At 43.7% G+C, this 19,965-nt stretch overlaps 1 protein-coding gene across 4 annotated transcripts in view; it reads left to right on the top strand.

Moving 5' to 3' along the window:
* Positions 1-19,965, top strand: part of Hakai (E3 ubiquitin-protein ligase Hakai) — a 263,961-nt gene that overhangs the window by 234,632 nt on the left and 9,364 nt on the right. For all 4 annotated transcript variants that reach the window (XM_068370858.1, XM_068370861.1, XM_068370859.1 and 1 more), the window contains exon 3: positions 15,519-15,585. In XM_068370858.1, the coding sequence (XP_068226959.1) occupies positions 15,519-15,585 (67 nt within the window). The remainder of the gene's footprint in view (positions 1-15,518; positions 15,586-19,965) is intronic.

The following is a 19,965-nucleotide window of genomic DNA, read 5'->3' as shown; positions in this document are numbered from 1 at the left end:
GGGTTAGGAACGAAGTGGTGAGGGTGAGACTGGGTGTAAGAAATGAGTTAGCGGCTAGAGTGGATATGAATGTGTTGAGGTGGTTTGGCCATGTTGAGAGAATGGAAAATGGCTGTCTGCTAAAGAAGGTGAAGAATGCAAGAGTTGATGGGAGAAGTACAAGAGGAAGGTCAATATTTGGATGGATGGATGGTGTAAAGAAAGCTCCGGGTGATAGGAGGATAGATGTGAGAGAGGCAAGAGAGCGTGTTAGAAATAGGAATGAATGGCGAGCGATTGTGGCGCAGTTCCGGTAGGCCCTGCTGCTTCCTCCGGTGCCTTAGATGACCGCGGAGGTAGCAGCAGTAGGGGATTCAGCATTATGAAGCTTCATCTGTGGTGGAATTGTGGGAGGTTGGGCTTTGGCACCCTAGCAGTACTAGCTGAACTCCGCTGAGTCCCTGGTTAGGCTGGAGGAACTTAGAGAGTAGCCCCCTTTTTGTTTTGTTTCTTTGTTGATGTCGGCTACCCCCCAAATTTGGGGGAAGTTCCTTGGTATATGGATGGATATATATATATATATATATATATATATATATATATATATATATATATATATATATATATATATATATATATATATATATATATATATATATATATATATAATATAAGGGATTTTGACGTAGGAAAAATCTATTTCTGGGCGAGGGACCTGTGCCGCCCAGTGAATAAGCTCCATTTAGCACTTATTCTTAGGTAATTTACTGCTAAATATACCAGAGAAAAAATGTAAAGGAGTGCTAGGTTAACTAGCTCGCTCACCTATTGGTGTCGGTATAAAATTGGGCGTATAATCCAGAGGTCCCGCACTATTTAGATTTATCCACGACAAATACCCCAATAGAGGAGAGCCGTTCAACCTCACTCGGCACCACCAACTCTGCATCCGCTCAGAACCCAACTCCTTAGCACCCAAAGTTTGGGGACTCCAAGGGAGAGGAGCTGGGAGGGTTCACTGGGCGGCACAGGTCCCTCGCCCAGAAATAGATTTTTCCTACGTCAAAATCCCTTTTCTGGGCTCGAACCTGTGCCGCCCAGTGAATATATACAAGAGAAATGTCACCAAACTTGCAAAATAAAGGAAAAAACATAAGCGTAAGGGAAAAACAAGTTGCTTTAATCAGAGATGAGTGCCAAAAATAATTATAAGGGTATCTTAAAATGAACATAAATCCACTTGGTAGAACAATTGACAAATAAGGTAAGGTATAATAATGCCGTGAGTGATAATATATACAGATACTCAGGAGTTAAAAATTTACAAATATAATAACAGTATTCAGGTGCGAGACCAACGAATACAAATAGTGTATAAATGAGGCAGGTAAGAGGGAGAGATAAAGTGACAAGGAATTAACCTGTGAGTTACCTGGGAGTAACTACGCTCCCTGCAGCTACTGTAGAAAATTTTAAGGCTTCCAAATGTTTAAGGTAGTGTTTCTTGAACACTGACGGTGATTTCCACCCTGTATACCTGGAAAGGTCCGTAAAATTCATGTGGTGAAAAAAGTTCACCGAATTAGCAACCGCTCTGATATCATGTGCAAGAGGAAAAGAGTCAGGGCTAGCTTGTTTAATAAAATACAAAATTTGATGCCTGATCCCTTTAATGGTAATGGTACCACCTTGTTCTCTAACGAATAGAGGCCCCGAGGAGATAGAGGAGGTCCGGGATAAATAAGACCTAAGAGTAGTAACAGGGCACAGAGACGGATCTTGCGTGAGAGGGACGATTTTCCAGGAGCACCATCTGTTCTGAGGGTCTTCGTTCTTAGCCAAAAAGAATTTGTTAGGTGAAAGAAGGACCTCTCCCGAAGGAAGGAACTCAATATGACCCGGGTCTCTCGACAAGGCTGCCAGTTCAGAAATTCTTGCCCCGGAAGCCAAGCTCACCAGGAAAAGTGTTTTCCTGAGAAGGGGAATGTAATCACACGAACTGTTAATGGTGTCAGAAGCCAATTTGAGTACATCATTAAGGAACCAGGTCACCGGGGTAGGACGAGTAACCGGTTTCAGTCTGGCACAGGCTTTCGGAATTGAAGCTAACAAAGAGTCGGTTAAGTCTATGTTAAAACCCACTAGGAAGATCTTTTTCAAAGCAGATTTAATAGTGGTGATAGTATTGGCTGCCAGACCTGATTCTAATAAAGATCTAAAGAAAGTGACTGTAAGGTTCAAGTTCATACAGTGCACGTCTGAGTCTATCAAAAATTTTGCCAACTTTTTAACTGCAGAGTCATACTGGCGGATGGTGGAATCCCGTTTATCTGATTCTAGGAACAGGGTGTTTTGAGGATCAATATTGGCACCATGCATGGCCGCAAACTTCATAAAGTCCATAAAGTTAGGGCGCTCTGAATGTTTGAGAAAGCGTACACAACGCGTGTTTGTACTATCTGAGACAGAACCGGATTGGGTATCGGGTGAGGATATAGTCTCAACTCTCGCAGGAGAGGATACCAGTTGCTCTTGGGCCAGTTGGGTGCAACCAAGGCTACTTGTCCCTTGAAGGATCTCAGTTTGTCTAGAACTTTCAGTAAAAGATTCACCGGGGGAAAGAGATAAATCTTTTCCCAGATGTCCCAATTCTGTGACATGGCGTCTGTGGCGTAAGCCTGAGGGTCTAGATTGGGAGCCACATATACTCTCAATTTGTGGTTGGACTCCGTGGCGAAGAGGTCCACTTGGAGACCGGGAACCCGAGAGAGAATCCACCGAAATGACTTTAGATCGAGTGACCATTCCGATTCTAGAGGGGAGGTCCGGGACAGGGCGTCTGCCACTACATTCCGGACTCCCGCCAGGTGGACAGCTGAAAGATGCCAACGGTTCGAGGCTGCTAGGGAGAATATGGCTACTAGAACATGGTTCAGAGGCCCTGACTTTGACCCGCCTCTATTGAGGCAGCGGACCACCACTTCGCTGTCGAGGACCAGACGAAGGTGTTGTCTCTTGGGTAGAGCGAGACGTTTCAGGGTTAGAAGAACTGCCATGGCCTCCAGCACATTGATGTGAAATTGGCGGAACAAGGGAGACCAAAGACCTTGAACTTTCCTGAGCTGAGAATAGCCGCCCCAACCTGATAGGGATGCGTCCGTGTGAATGATTAACTTCGGAGGCGGAAATCGAAGGGGAACTGACTTTGACAGACTGTTGGCTCTTGTCCAAGGAAGAAGTCTTTCCCGTAGAATGGGAGGAAGGCGGACTTTCCTGTCCCGGAGCTTCCGGTTCGCCCTCGAACGCCAGACACGATTGATATCTTTCAATTTTGCCTTCAGAAGTAGATCCGTCACTGAGGCAAACTGAAGGGACCCCAGAATCCTCTCTTGGAGTCGTCTGGAACTTATTTTGTCTTTGAGAAAGCGTTTGGTGTTCCTTGCAATCTCTAGCCTCTTGGGTTTGGGAAGACACAGAGTATGAGATATAAGATCCCATTGCAGGCCGAGCCATTGGAACTTCGATTTTGGAAGAAGACGGGACTTCTTGAAGTTGATCTGGAAGCCTAGAGATTGAAGATATTGGATGACTTTGTGAGTGGCTTTTAGGCAATTTTGGGAGGAGTCTGACCAAATGAGCCAGTCGTCCAGATAGGCTACTACTTGAATCCCCTGATTTCTGAGTTCCTGAACAGCGACTTCTGCTAACTTTGTGAAGATCCTTGGGGCGATGTTGAGCCCGAAAGGCATCACCTTGAAGGAGTAATTTTTGTCCCCTAAGCGGAAGCCTAGATACGGACGGAAGTGTCTCGCTATCGGGACGTGATAATAGGCGTCTGTAAGATCGATAGAGGTGGTGACGGCCCCACGGGGAAGTAAGGTCCGCACCTGCGAGACGGTAAGCATTCGAAACTTGTCACATTGAATGGACAAGTTGAGAAGGGATAGGTCTAGAATCACTCTTCTCTTGTCTGAATCCTTCTTCGGGACACTGAACAGCCGACTTTGAAACTTCAGGTGTTTCGTTTCTTGTATGGCGTTCTTTTGTAAAAGATCCTGGACAAATTCGACTAGGTCCGGAGTGGAATGTTAATGAAATTTGTTCGGAGGAGGAGGCCCTTGAATCCAACTCCACCCCAGTCCCTTGGAGATGATACTGAAAGCCCAGGGACTGAACCTCCATTTGTTGCGGAAGGCATAGAGCCTCCCCCCTACCTGCTGCACCTCAGTATTGGTTTGAGGAGTTGCCTCCACGTCCGCCTCGGAAGTTCTTTCCCCTGCGAAAGAATCTTCCCCTGCCTCTGTTCTGGTTAGAACCACGGTGGTAGCCTCTACCTCTATTATAACTCTGGGAAGAGCTATGAGCCTCATAAGACTGGTTAAAGGCAGGAGAAGTGGCGGAGGCACCGGAAAGCTGGCTCTTAGGGAGCAGAACGGTGACATAGTCGTCCGAAGGAGCCTGAGAGGTGGAAGGCTGTGCAGGGGCAACGGGAGATGGGGGAAGAGGCAGTCGGAAATTGGACGAACCACTCTGCTGTTGCCTGAACTGGGTGGAGGTATATGGACGGAGCTTCTTCCTACCCCGGGCTTGGTAATTTGCGGGGTCATATTTACGTTTAGGAGTCAAACCCCAACGGGCTTTAAGGCTCTGATTGACTCTAGTGGCCTCCGCCAAGACTTCCTCTACAAGATCCTCAGGGAAGAGATTTGAACCCCAACAGGAGGACCGGATAAGCTTATTAGGTTCGTGCCTAATAGTCGCCTCAGCCAGGACATGTTTGCGACACCTGCGTTTAGCAGTAACGAAGTCATACAGGTCATAGTATAATGACTGCAACGTAGCCTTGTTGAGAGACTTAAAGATACTCTCAGTATCATAAGTCAAGGCTATCGACTCCGTGGACGTGGCCAAGTTCAGAGTACGGCCAACACGTAGGCGGGAATCATACTCCTGTTTAATGAGGGATTCCGGGAGACGGGGAAGCTGCTCACTAAACATTACTGAAGCACAGTCTGCTGCTAGCTTGCCAGAGGTAAAGGTGGTATGGACGTTGTCCCAACACTCAATGCCTGAAGGAAGAAGGAGGGAGATTGGATCCACCTCTCGGATGGGAGGCAAGGGCTTCTCCTCCAGAGCATATTGGAAAGCAAGCTCTGCTACCTTATTGACGCATGGAGTCACGGTGTTTTTGTCCATTAAGAACATTGTGAAGGAGCTCTTATAAGGCGTCAACATGGTGTTGGTGCAGCCAGTGTCATTCAGGAATCTGGCCCAAACAGATTGGGCTTGCTCTTTAGGGAAGATGACCGTCTCTTTGGGGACCTTGTCTAACCGAACCAAAGCTTCCTCGGTAAGCCTGGCATAACCATGAAATGGAAATGCCAGACCAGGAGGAAAGAATTCAAAGTCCTCTAGAGGACGAGTGCCAAGACCCTCCAAAGTTAACATTCCGTCTGAGAACGGGGAATGAAGAGCCATACGCCAAGGATTATTCTTGGCAAACGGCGGGAGCTTAGAGGCATCCGGGATGAGAGAGCTTTGGACTCGCTCCGGAGCACCTTGCTCTAATGCCCCAAGTCTCTGACCGATGTTAGAGAACATCGTGTCCATCTTAGACTGCATTTCTGATACCAACTTAGCCTGCATCTCCGACACGATGCGAAGCATGGCTGATTCGGAAAGGCCCCGGCTAGCAGCAGGAGTGGCGGAATGAACTCCCGGGTCGTGAGACTTAGAGGAGGAGCCAGAAGCCTTAGATGACAGGTTTTTATTCTGCTTAGAACTATGAGAAGCCTTGTGAGGCTTACGAGCTTTAGGTAAGGTTCTAGATGTAGACTTATCCTGGGGGGGACCCGAGTATGATCGTTGAGACGAATCACGGTCCCCAGAAAAACCATGAAAGGAAGAGCGATCAGATGAAGAAGAAAGAGCGGGGCTGAGGATAGGAATCTCAGCGCCGGAAACACCTGCCTCACTTACCACCCTACCTGTATCCGGATCATCCAATAACATGGGTTCCACGTCTAGGTTCATGGAGGCAACATTGTTTTCTAGATCTCCGGGGGCGTCCGACGGATCCTGCTCTGGATCAATGAACCCCGCTATGGTGGCATCAATATGGGCAATGATGGGAGCTGCAACATGCCTAGCCACAGCGGCTGAAGACTTGGCGTTGGGGTAAATCAAGGAACAGTAGTCCTCGGATAGGACGTACGGCCGCTTGGACTTCACGTTCCGGGCAAAACCACCAACCCACACTTTCAGTGTGGCCCGAGCCGCAGACTTTTGCTCCGGGGATGCCTGAAATAATAGTGGGAATTATAAAAAGGGAAGACTCCCAGTGGTCCTTCAAGACCATAGAGATCTTACTAAATAGTGTATGTATACCAAAAAAGGTAAGATAAATAAGAAGGCAACATAGCCAACGGGACTCACCGAGTCAGATCCAAGGGTGGTAATGAGGTCAAAACAGACCACACAGTTATCCGGGTGCCATACCACGACGTCCTCCAGCTGCACTCCGCAGAGGGCGTGAGACCGACAGACGGTATGGCCGCAGGGCTGATGCAGAACAGCCGCACAGGCCGTCGTCTGACAATGCACCATCTATAAAAAGAATAGTATATGAGAAACTGTAATTCTCTTAAGTAGGGGCGGGTCCGGAGGACCCGGGCCTAACATATAGTCTAACACAAGATTAGAGCTTAACTGTAATATTCTTAAGTAGGGGCGAGTCCGGAGGACCCGGGCCTAAACATAAGTCTAGCTTAAGACTAAAGTATAGCAATCCATTCCGGTCGAGCCGGGAGCATAAAAAAGGATGCAACAACAAGGAATTAAGACACATGGTGTCTGATTTCCCGGGGCGAGGATAAGCCCCGGGCCGGGAAATAAAAGTATATCCAAAACCAATTCGTATAGGAACTCCGGGATAGTGATCTGTCATATATAATCATCATATATAATCATAGGAACTGTTATAAATTAATAGGGGGGGCGGAACTGTAGATAAGAACCGCCAACCGAACCCAGAGGGTTTCGTATAACATAAACCAGTGTGATAAGTGAATATAAAATAGGGTGCACCGGGATCCAACTCTGTTGACCGGTGGCCAACCAGACTAGACAGAGACGAACCCGCCGGGACACCCGGAGGACAAAGTCCATAAACACTGAACTACCCCCTCTAAAAGGAGGGAAGGCAACGGTCCCCTAGGGGAGGGGGGGAGAGAAGCCTAGCCGCCCACCTAGCGAGAGGGGGAGCATGGGGGAGGATCACGTGAAACGGAGCAGCAGGGCTACCGACTGACGATCCCCAACCAGACAGATCAAACGGAGTAATAACACAAATATTCATTATAATAGTGATAGCGTTGAAAAATTATATAAATAAACACATAAAAATTTTTGGGCAAGGCATGCAACATAATAATTAAATCACAAAAGACACACCTGATGGCTTAAAAATAACATTGCCGCCTAGCAACGAAGGTCGGCAGCCATAACGATACGTAAATGATATCGGCCCTAAAATTGAACCACGAGGGTTCTAAACGCTAAATAATGAATATCCACAATAACAAATAAAATTTAAAAATAAAAATAATACACATAGTAACACCGCGAGTGAAACTAAAAGCTCTCAAAACAGGAGTACCAACTGTAAGTGGAATCAAGCAAGATCGATATGAACGAAGAGAATAAACTCCTATAATTTAAATATTAAACGATCTAGGTTGCTCAAAACACAGCAAAACCAAGCTTGGTACTTAACTTAGACGGTGTCTCCTGGGAAACCGACGAAGAAGCCATAATCCAGTGGAAAATAAGTGGAAAACGAGAGCACAACAAAAAAGCGGGTTACAACACAGGCGTGCTAAAAGGAGTTGGGTTCTGAGCGGATGCAGAGTTGGTGGTGCCGAGTGAGGTTGAACGGCTCTCCTCTATTGGGGTATTTGTCGTGGATAAATCTAAATAGTGCGGGACCTCTGGATTATACGCCCAATTTTATACCGACACCAATAGGTGAGCGAGCTAGTTAACCTAGCACTCCTTTACATTTTTTCTCTGGTATATTTAGCAGTAAATTACCTAAGAATAAGTGCTAAATGGAGCTTATTCACTGGGCGGCACAGGTTCGAGCCCAGTATATATATATATATATATATATATATATATATATATATATATATATATATATATATATATACATCATAGTATAACTGTAAGGTTTTCTCACTATTGTACCTTGGTGCAGAATGCCTCTCATGGCCCAGTGCTGGGCCATGTGACCCAAATTCATAAATCCTGTTTCCAAATTTATTGAATAGATCCCACGCGTGGAAGATTGAGAAGTTGTATGGTACTTAATCTTGGATGAAAATTCCTTGTACAGTATCTTATAGACCTAACGTGTGTGTAACCAAAATTAGAATAATTGGGATCAGCACTTTCACTTGTTGGCCCAGTTTTGTTATTATCATGGCCCATGAAATCTTAACCAGGATGTGGTGATTACTGACTTAATATGTGGAAAGTGAGGCTTTGATTGTATTGTGAAAAGAGTCAGTTTTATGCCTTAAGCTTTTGCATCATGATTTGTAGAGGTGACAAAAGTTATTCGTTGAATTTTTATGTTTTAAATATTTAACTTAGCCGGTGAATATATAATAGCTGCAACTCTGCGGCTCGACAGAAAACACACAAAAAAAACTCGCGAGCGATCGCTATGAAGGTTGCGGGTGTGCCCACCAGCGCCAACTGTCGGCCAGATACCACTCTTGCATGTAAACAAAACCTTCAATTCTTCTCTGTCGACGTTGACGACAAGACATATCAATACTCGCTGTAGAACCTGGAGTTTTCTCAACATATTTGGTGAAGTACAGTACTTCATTTTGGTTTGAGCTTTCGCAGTGCAGGTGTTTTATCTTCATCTTAAATCTTGAACTCGTTTTTGGATAGATTTAATTTTTGATGACAAAGAGAGTATGGACTTTCTTTGACTTTTAAATGGCCGACCCTTCCCGTAGACGGAAGTGTGTTTTAGGCTTTTAGCAATTATCTTATCACATTATAAATTAATTATAGATTTTCCTCTATATATTTTATATCTCAACCGCCTTTATTAGGCCTCTTCGATTAGCTTTCCATTTATAATAAACATCAAAATAAATTTTAATGATTTGTTTATATGCGACCTTTCCTGAGAGTAGGCGGTCCTAACTTGGAAACCGAAGTTAAACAACGTTGAGCCCTTTGCTATCGTAAATAATTTTTACAGAGCTAATGATTTAAAACTTATTAAATGAAATACTTTTAGTAAATATTTTATGATAGTTTTTTCTTTGAATAGTCTTCGTACTGTTTCAAAGATGAACTAACGTTTAGTTGATTTATGCTACGCAGTTTGCGCTCTATCGTTACGATAGAGAGAGAGAGTATCACGGTTTCACTTTGCAGAAAGAGTAAATTGATTCTGACGTTTTGTTCTTTTTTCTTTCAAAGCTTAAATGTTTTAAAGACTATTTTAAAGGAACTTTTAATTGAAAAACCTTTCAGTTTTTTCCTTTGGTCAAATAACCTGTTTATTGACGAAAGGTAAGTGGGCTCTTCTCTTCGGTGCGAAATCAAGAGAGAGAGAGAGAGAGAGAGAGAGATAGAGACGGAGAGAGAGAGAGGAGAGAGAACGTTCCGATCTTTATCTCGTCCCAAGCGAGTAACATTGTTCTCGAGTTACTCTCGTCCCTATTCTCTGTACGGGGAGAAAGGATAAAACGTTTTTAGTTTTTATTCTCGTCCCAAGGCACTTACGGTGAGAGATTGAAAACGTAGTTTTGAATGATCTAGTGTTTAGTCTCTTCCCCAGCCACTGATTTTTTTTTTTATCTTAAAATATGTTTACTGTTTTTTGCTGGTATTAATGTTCTTACATTATACGACTGGTTTCGCAATTATAACCTTTTGATAGAGGGTAGAATTGCGTGCTTCAGGTAGAAATCAGTTTTATTCATACCTAATGTGAATTGTTAAAAAATTTGATTTCAGTGAATTAAGTGCAAAACAGAAAATCGTAGTGATAAAGTGATATTGCGCAAAGTGTTATCAGTGTTGCGACCGAGGGTTCGTCTGTTCGTGCCTGTCGTTCGCCTAATCCGGGACCTCTTGCAAGCTCCCAAGCCCAGGGGAGATGTAATGTCGTACGACTTATGGGTTCGAGAGGCCTTGATCAGCGAACAGACGTTCCCTCTATGGTATCAGGTGTATCTTACCAAGATCACCCCTACCATAAGGCGAGAGAGACGATTTTCTCCTCGTCATCCGAAGGCTTTTCGCATAAGAAACCGTGGAACAAGGTTTCGAGGCCCTTTAAGCGAAAGTCAGTCCTTTCAGGACAGGTCCAGCGTCCTGGTTTTAACCATTAGGACAGCTCTGACCCTATGCAGTCATCGGAAGACTGCTCGCCGCCTAAACAAAAGCGTAACACAGACTCCGAGAGTCTTTTTGTAGGCAAGGTTTTGCAGTCACAGACGTTACCCTCGTCTCTTACCGCAACCATTCCCGTTGATCCTGAATGGGTTGTACGGCAAGACATGCAGAATAAGCTTGCCTCCCTTATGGAAGACTATTCTGCCGATAAGTCCGTTGAGCCTAGCCGTTTATCTCATCGAGATCCTGGCCTTCAGCCACCCTAACGTTCCTTTGTGCGTCCTGTTGACGTTGGCGTAGCCAAGTCACATCAGTCAGGTTATTTAGAACCACACTCGATGCGGTCTCGTGTGGATTTTCAGCCACATTTGGACGTTAGGCCACTTGCTGATGCTCCTGTTGACGTTCAGGACGTTCGCCAACAATCGGAGTTGACTTGTTTTGACGCTGAGCGTCAACCTCCGCATTCTAGAGTTGTTTTGACTGCTCAGACTAGGCGGTCAAAGCAGTCTCGAGTGGACGCTGTGCGTCCTCACGCACCTGTTGTTGTTGACAGTTCACAGACTGTCAAGCAGTTACATGACGTTGCGTCCTGGTCCGCTACTAATGCACCAGTGTGTGTGCTCAGACTAGGCGGTCAAAGCAGTCTCAAGTGGACGCTGTGCGTCCTCACGCACCTGTTGTTGTTGACAGTTCACAGACTGTCAAGCAGTTACATGACGTTGCGTCCTGGTCCGCTACTAATGCACTAGTGTGTGTGGACTCTGCTTGTTAAGCATTGCCACCACGGTAGGTCTCTCCCTTGCTTGAGACTCGGCTATTGTCAGACAAGGTTCCTTCAGATGAGGAAGTTGCTGTTCCCCCTCCTACTGATATTCCCTTGAGGACTCTATCAGACGGAGAGGAGCCTAAAGCTGCTTAGCCCCCTATGGACTTTAAATAAATCATGCTGATTTTTAAGGATCTTTGTCCGGATCTTTTTGTAACTGCTGCTCCTCGTTCGCCTAAACGTCAGAGCTTACACTAGGTCTAGCTACTTCAAAGCCGTTGTTTTATAAGCTAGTGCTCTCTCGCTCTTCTAAGAGAGCTTTACGTTTGCTAGGCAACTGGTTTATCACCAGGAGGAGTTTGGGGGAGACAGCCTTTGCTTTCCCTACTTTTAAGCTGGCTTATAGAGCGAGAGTCTGATATGACACGAGAGAAGTTCTCGGATTGGGAGTTCCTGCCTCTGCCCAGATAGACTTCTCAAACCTCATAGGCTCTCCCCAGCGCTCAATGTGTTCATTGTCAACACAAACTTCACGATGAAGTCTAACAGGCTGTCTTGACAGCATTTATGGAAGGCGACTGGATGGTCTCTCTCGACCTTCAGGAGGCATACTTCCACATTCCTATACACCCGGATTCCCAACCGTTTCTGAGGTTTGTTTACAGGAATGTGGGGTACCAGTTTCGAGCCCTGTGCTTTGGCCTTAGTCCTGCGCCTCTCGTGTTTACGAGGCTCATGAGGAATGTGGCAAAATCCCTCCATCTATCGGGGATCCGAGCCTCCCTGTACTTGGACGACTGGCTTCTCAGAGCATCGTCCAGTCTTCGCTGTCTGCAGGATCTACATTGGACGCTGAGTCTGGCCAGGGAGTTGGGACTTTTGGTCAACCTAAAAGTCCCAACTGATCCCATCCCAGATTATTCTATATTTGGGGATGGAGATTCGCAGTCAAGCCCTGCTCGAAGTCCAACTAATGCTGAAAAGAAAACGTTTATTCAGTCAGGAGTTGGAACAGTCTCGTAGGGACTCTCTCATCCCTGGAGCAGTTTGTCTCACTAGGGAGACTACCCCTTCTGCCTCTCCGGTTCCATCTAGCCTCTCACTGGAACTAGGACAAGACATTAGAGACGGTATCATTCCCAGTCTCCGAACCAGTAAAGGCATGCCTGAAATGGTGGGACAGCAATATCAGTCTGAGAGAGGGACTATCCCTAGCAGTCAAGAACTCAAACCACGTGTTGTCCTCAGACGCGTCGGATTTGGGTTGGGGGGCGACCCTGGACGGTCGGGAATGCTCGGGTCTGTGGACCTCAAGTCAGAAGAGCTTGCACATCAACGGCAAGGAGCTATTAGCAGTCCACTTGGCCTTGATGATATTAGAAAGCTTCTTCAAAACTTAGTGGTAGAGGCAACTCAGACAACACCACAACTTTGGCGTACATCTCCAAGCAAGGAGGCACACACTCCTTCACGCTGCTCGAGATCGCAAAGGACCTTCTCTTATGGTCAAGAATTCGAGGCGTCTCCCTGTTGACGAGATTCGTCTAGGGGGACTTGAACGTCTTGGCAGACTGTCTCAGTCGGAGGGGTCAGGTGATACCCATGGAATGGACCCTCCACAAGGACGTGGGCAAGAGTCTTTGGGCTACTTGGGGTCAACCCACCATAGACCTCTTTGCCTCCTCGTTGACCAAAAGGTTACCAATCTATTGCTCTCCAGTCCTAGATACAGAAGCAATCTACATAGACGCGTTTCTACTGGATTGGTCTTTTCTGGACTTATATGCATTCCCACCATTCAAGATAGTCAACAAGGTACTGCAGAAGTTCGCCTCTCACGAAGGGACAAGGTTGACGTTGGTTGCTACCCTCTGGCCCGCGAGAGAGTGGTGCACCGAGGTACTTCAATGGCTGGTAGACTTTCCAAGAAGTCTTCCTCTAACGGTAGATCTGTTACGTCAGCGCCACGTAAAGAATTTCCATCAAAGCCTCCCCGCTCTTCGTCCGACTTCCTTCAGACTATCGAAAGACTCTCAAGAGCTAGAGGCTTTTCGAAGGAGGCAGCCAGTGCGATTGCAAGAGCTAGGAGAGCTTCTACCATTAGAGTATACCAGTCGAAGTGGGAAGTCTTTCAAGACTGGTGCAAGTCAGCATCTGTGTCCTCGTCCAGTACCTCTGTAGCCCAAATCGCAGATTTTCTTTTACATCTGAGAAAGGTTCACTCCCTTTCAGCTCCCACGATTAAGGGCTACAGGAGCATGTTGGCTTCGGTCTTTCGACATAGAGGCTTAGATCTTTCCAACAATAAAGATCTCCAAGATCTCCTTAAGTCTTTCGAGACCTCTAAGGAACGTCGTTTGCCAACTCCTGGATGGAACTTAGACGTGGTCCTAAGGTTCCTCATGTCAGACAGGTTTGAGCCATTACTTTCAGCCTCCCTGAAGGATCTCACCCTCAAGACACTTTTCCTAGTGTGCTTGGCTTCGGCTAAAAGGGTCAGTGAACTTCATGCCTTCAGTAAGAACATCGGCTTTTCTACAGAAAAAAGCCACTTGTTCACTTCAACTTGGTTTCCTGGCCAAAAATGAACTGCCTTCTCGTCCTTGGCCTAAATCTTTTGATATTCCTTGCTTATCAGAGATCGTAGGCAACGAACTGGAAAGAGTATTATGTCCTGTTAGAGCTCTTAAGTTCGATTTAGCTCGTACTAAGTCATTACGAGGGAAATCTGAGGCATTATGGTGCTCAGTTAAGAAACCATCATTGCCTATGTCAAAGAATGCTTTGTCATATTTTATCAGATTTTTTTTAATACGAGAAGCTCATTCTCACTTGAATGAGAAAGACCGATGTTTGCTTAAGGTTAAGACGCACGAAGTTAGAGATATAGCAACCTCCGTGGCCTTCAAGCAAAATAAATCTCTGCAAAGTATTATGGACGCGACTTTTTGGAGAAGCAAGTCAGTGTTCGCGTCATTTTACTTAAAAGATGTCCAGACTCTTTACAAGGACTGCTACACACTGGGTCCATTCGTTGCAGTGAGTGCAGTAGTGGGTGAGGGTTCTACCACTACACTTCCCTAATTCCAATATCCTTTTAATCTGTCTCTTGAAATGTTTTTAATATTGTTTTATGGGTTGTTCGGAAGGCTAAGAAGCCTTTCGCATCCTGGTTGATTTGGCGGGTGGTCAAAGTCATTTCTTGAGAGCGCCCAGATTAGGGGTTTGATGAGGTCCTGTTGTATGGGTTGCAACCCTTGATACTTCAGCTCCTGGGAGTCTTTCAGCATCCTAAGAGGATCGCTGGGCTCCGTGAGGAAGACAGACTTACAAGGCAGAGTAATCGTCTAAGTCAACTTCCTTACCAGGTACCTATATATTTTGGTTTTGTTATATTGATAACTGTCAAAATGAAAAAACTCTTAGCTTATACGCTGTAAACTTAATTAACTCTGGTCTCTACCCACCACCTACGGTGTGAATCAGCTATTATATATTTACCGGCTAAGTTAAATATTTAAAAATGATATTTTAATTATAAAATAAATTTTTGAATATACTTACCCGGTGAATATATAAATTAAATGACCCTCCCTTCCTCCCCAATAGAGACACAGCGGGACGAGAAGAATTGAAGGTTTTGTTTACATGCAAGAGTGGTATCTGGCCGACAGTTGGCGCTGGTGGGCACACCCGCAACCTTCATAGCGATCGCTCGCGAGTTTTTTGAGTGTGTTTTCTGTCGAGCCGAAGAGTTGCAGCTATTATATATTCACCGGGTAAGTATATTCAAAAATTTATTTTATAATTAAAATATCATTTTTAACATGATACAGTAATCAATCATTTCAGAGAGAATCAGTGTAAATTATAAAGGATATCATTGTAAATTAAGTCTCTATGTTTATAGATATATAGTTATATTTTGGATGGCCACATCTGATAAAACTTAGGAATGCATTGTACTGAATGTAGGTATAAAAGGAGGTAAAAATTTATCTCATAAGGTTTGATTTTAATGTACAGTACTGTATTGTACTCGCAAATTATAGTCCTAACAAATGTTGCTGTGCACTGCAGAAATACAGGTACAAAATTATTTAATTGTCATTCCGCAGTCACAACTAGAACCTGGTATTAAAAGCACAGAGGATGTGAGACGATGTCTCTCTCATAAAGGATACATGAGGGTATTGCTGTCCCAAGCAAACTAACTTTACAATAACTAAAATTCACTCCTTTATATTAAGATGCTACAGTTATTTTGTTGCTGTATAATTTTTTCTTATTTCTGTTGTTTATATTGATTCAGTTGGTAATATTATTTTATTGTCTTTTTTAGATAGAAAGTGAAGAAGAGGAGGAGGAGCCTCAGCCTGATGAGAATGAAGCCCCAAAACCAAAGCATTGTGAGTTTAATTTTCATTTGTTGCGCCAATTTTAAAATCACAGAATGTGTTAAACTCAAAATACAGGGAGAATATTGTGGTTCTGGTTGAAGCTCAATACATTTTGTACAAGAATGATTCTCTCTCTCTCTCTCTCTCTCTCTCTCTCTCTCTCTCTCTCTCTCTCTCTCTCTCTCTCTCTCTCTCTCTCTCTCTCTCTCTCTCTCTCTCTCTCTCTCTCTCTAGAAGAAAGGGAATCCATATTGGTTTTCAGTACATGTGGATTCCATTGAGTTTCTGGTTGCAGATAATCCGTATAACGTGTGTTTCATTCTAAACATGGCAGCGCTCCCTGAGAGTTGTGTTGTATCAGTGCTATCTCTTGACTTGTATCATCAAGTGAGCTTATCATTTACACTTGGGCACAGGAGAAAGGATATCTCCCGAGAAGTCTCTATGGTAGTTTTTCTTTTACCCGAGTCACATATTTTCTTGAGTAATCGTTCAGTTTTTATGTCAATACGTATAATTCCAATTCAATTCTTTTTGTTTTGGGAGAGGCATTAGGTTGAAGAGCTATGTTATATCATCAGCCTTTGTTACTAGGACATGTTGACTCAGTTCCAGCAAAAGAATCAGTTTAACTAGCCATGGACTTATATACTATACAGCCATTTTTTTCACTTAAGTTATGTAAACACTGGTACCTTGCAGCCACTTTATAACAAAGGTTTCTAAAGCTGGAGTTAAACAGATTGTGGTTGCTGCAAGTCATCCGGACAATTTTCAAGTTCACCATTCTGTAAAAATCCTGTCATGCCTCAATTAGTGGTAACAACAACTAAGACATGTTGGGTACCTACTTGTTAGGCTTCTCAGCTTCAGGCCTTAGGTCCCAATAATGCAGGGAGAGGAATGTCAATCTCCTAGAACTGAAAACAATGTACCATGCTTGTTGGTCCATTGAACCCGTTTTTCTTCAACTAGGGAATATGGGGAATGATAGATAATTCCACCAGTTGGGCACAGGAGAAAGAAGACCTCCCCAAAAGTATCTATGGTAGTTTAGTTAACTAAGTCACAGATTTTCCAAGGTTAATCCTTCAGTTTTTATATCAATACATAGAATTCCAGTTCAAGTCTCTTTGTTTTGGGAGAGGCATCAGGTTGAAGAGCTATGGAAACACTGATGTTTTATCATCAGCCTTAGTTAAAAGGACATGTTGGCTCAGTCTCAGCAAAGGAATCAGTTTAACTAGCCATGGACTTGTAGCCTATTCAGGAATTTAATTTCACATGTCTTATATTGGAGCAAACACATGAAGAGCTTATTGGGTATCTACCTGCAAAATTGTGGTAAAAGTTGCTCTCTCATTTAAGTGTTGTAGACACTGGTACCTTGCAGCCACTTTATAACAGAGGTTGCTAAAGCTAGAAACAGTGTGTGGTTGCTGCAAGTCGGACAATTTTCCAGTTTACCATTCTGCAAAAATCCTGGCATACCTCAATTGCTGGCAATAACAACAAAGGCATGTTTGGGTACCTACTTGTTAGGCTTGTCAGCTTCAGACCTTAGGTCCCAAGAATGCAGGGAGATGGATGTCAATCTTCTAGAACTGAAAACAACATACCATAATCATCTGTCCATTGCAACTCATCTTCTCCAACAAGGTAATATGAGGAATGCTAGATAATTCCACCACAGGGCTGAAATTTGTGTGTCTTTCAGGTAGACATCTGGGTGGCCAGAACATGGGATGCACATCAGGCTCTTGATTAATGGCTTCTTCAACCCCAGATCTGAGGGCTGTTAAGGAGTGTGTAGGGAACCCCTTTAGTAGACTTCTTTACCACCTGTCTCCATCACAATCTTTCAGACTTATTGTTCAACCTTTTAAGACCTGGCAGAATGGACAAAATAATACCTTACTTTGGCCACAGTAGAACTTGTTCTTGGATGTTCTTGCCCTTCTGTTTGGCCTCCTAAGATTACTCTCAGGCTAGGGAAAGCTGCTCTGTTAACTTGAATTTTAGGGCGGTACCACCAGAACTTCAATGGTCTCCTTTCATAGAGGCGCTTGGTAAATGCCACATCAGAGTAGGCGTGTTGCACTAAGCTGCTGAATTTGCTTCAGTGTTGTCAAGCAGTCTACAATGAGGTTGTACAGGTCTTGAAGTGGATAACTTTTGTAGCTTGTGGAGTAGGAAATGGTATGATTTATTTAATGACATTGTCCCACGTTTAGCAGGTTTCCTGCATTTTTTTCTGCCGTTTGAGGAAGTTAATGTATCATTAATAAAGAGCTGTTGTTGAGCACTAGCACAAATGTTCAAGAATATGGCCATTTATGTAGTTTCTTTAATTCAGTTGAGCTTTGGTACATGTTCATGGACTTGCATACTTTTCCATTATTTATCATTTCCTCTTTGGATGTTGGACTTCTTACTCGTTTTTTAATATATTAAGTTGTTAAAATTTTATTGTTTATTTATTCATTTCTTTTTTTTTCCATATCTGATTGGCATCAATGACCACTGATGTTTTGATATCAGATAATTACCATTCTCTCATTCATGTTCAGTTTTGGAATGAGGAGAATCTGCTGCTGTACCCTCTAAGAGCCATGGAGTTTCATCTTTGTTACACCAGATTTTTTGGAGAGGGAGTTTATTATTGTTGCTTTTATCACTCATCTGCAAATTGAAAGTGACTAAACATCATTATCCTAAGGCTAAACTAAGTAGTTTAGCTTTTCGATCTCGTGAAATTAAAGCTCTCTTGGTGGACTTTGACGCTTAAGGAGGTGTAGGCCCAAATGGTATTTTTCCTTTGTTTTTTATAAAGACTGCAGATTTCTTAGCTCGCGTTAGCAAGAAGAGGAGCTTTTAGCACTTGTTGGAGAATGAGTAATGTTACTTCACTGTGTTAATTTGTTTTTGGTAGCTCAAGTCCAACTGGTTACCGCCCAATTTCCATAGCTCCCATATTATCTAAAGTTTTTTAACATCTTTTATCAAAACATCTTAATAGATTGCTTAAACAAGTGGCTGCCTTTATTGTCCATTCAAATCTGCTCATAAATGGAGCTTGCATGTTCCCTAAGCATCTTTTGTCTTTACATAGTGTTTAAGTGGTTTGCATTGGTTTTATTTGTCTAGATTTTAAGGTATGCTTCCCAAATTTGTTAAATTGAGGATTTGCTCTATTCGTAAAGTGAGGGAGCTTTTCACGGAACTCTGATCCTCAAGCCAATTGTGTTGTATGCAGAGACAAAGTGTGTTCTGTGGAGGATAGATGTATGGAATGTAGACATAATTCTGACCACAGGAAGCAAGTTTATCAATTATGTGTAATTGCATAGAGAGTTTGAGGTTCCTCCTCTAGTGTGAAGAGATCTAGTGACTCATTAGGAGTTGGGGAGTGCCACTGGCTCAACATTAGGTGTGGTGTTAGCAATAGCATGTACGCTCTTAGGGGTAGAGGCGGCATGCTTGCCTTTGATAATTTCAGGAAGAAATGTCTAAACAGATAAGGGAAATACTTCCATGATCTAGAACTTATTAGGGACATTCATGTCTAAGATAAAGAGAAGTTCACTGTTCCAGGAACATAGGAGGGGATTTAGCCAGCTAAGAGATTCTTGTACAAGATCCTTCGGGTCAGGATTTTTCTTTAGGCCAGAAGTCATCAAGTGTTTTAATATCTTTTCTTTCTACCAGCAATGAAAAACTTACGGATTTGTGTATTATTCTCTTCAGAGGATGTTAGCATGGGCCTTGGCGTAATCCATGATCTGTTAGGCCTCATGTCAGCCAAGTTGGGATCCAGGCTATATTCGTTATCCAGTGTGGACGTGAATTCACGACCTAGACTATCTCCCGCCATGCACGTCGTTATCAACATTAATTTGCAATACTGAGTTAGCCACACCGTCGAAGGTGGCTGTGATGCATGAGCAGCAAGGTATGCCTAGGCATATCATCACCACAGTCGAGTACCAGATTGGTGGATGTTACAGAGCCTGGTTCTTCATTGGGAAAGAGCCGATATATTTACCACATCCAACAAAGTTGGAAGGAGGTTGTTTTCGCCCCTGTTTGTGTGTTTGTTTGTGTGTCAGTGTTTAACCGTTGTTACCATCACAAGGGGCAATCTTTTTTCCTCTTATAGAGTGGCCATGCCTATTTCTTCTTGGGACTTAATTACAAGGCTATTGGTGAAAAGACCATGTAATAAGTCTAAGCTTCCATCTCAGGCTTTTATCATGGATTGTTCTGGTTATCAAAGTCTTTGTCTTTATGGTTTAGAAACAAATTGTACTATAGATGTGTCAAGAATTAGACAACTTCCTGTTTGTGAGGTTTTCCTTGGATACACTGTTTCATTTCAGGTGGAATTTA

Source organism: Palaemon carinicauda, chromosome 3 (genome assembly GCF_036898095.1).
Source record: "Palaemon carinicauda isolate YSFRI2023 chromosome 3, ASM3689809v2, whole genome shotgun sequence".
NCBI lineage: Eukaryota > Metazoa > Arthropoda > Malacostraca > Decapoda > Palaemonidae > Palaemon > Palaemon carinicauda.
This window is presented reverse-complemented; position numbering and strand designations above follow the sequence as displayed.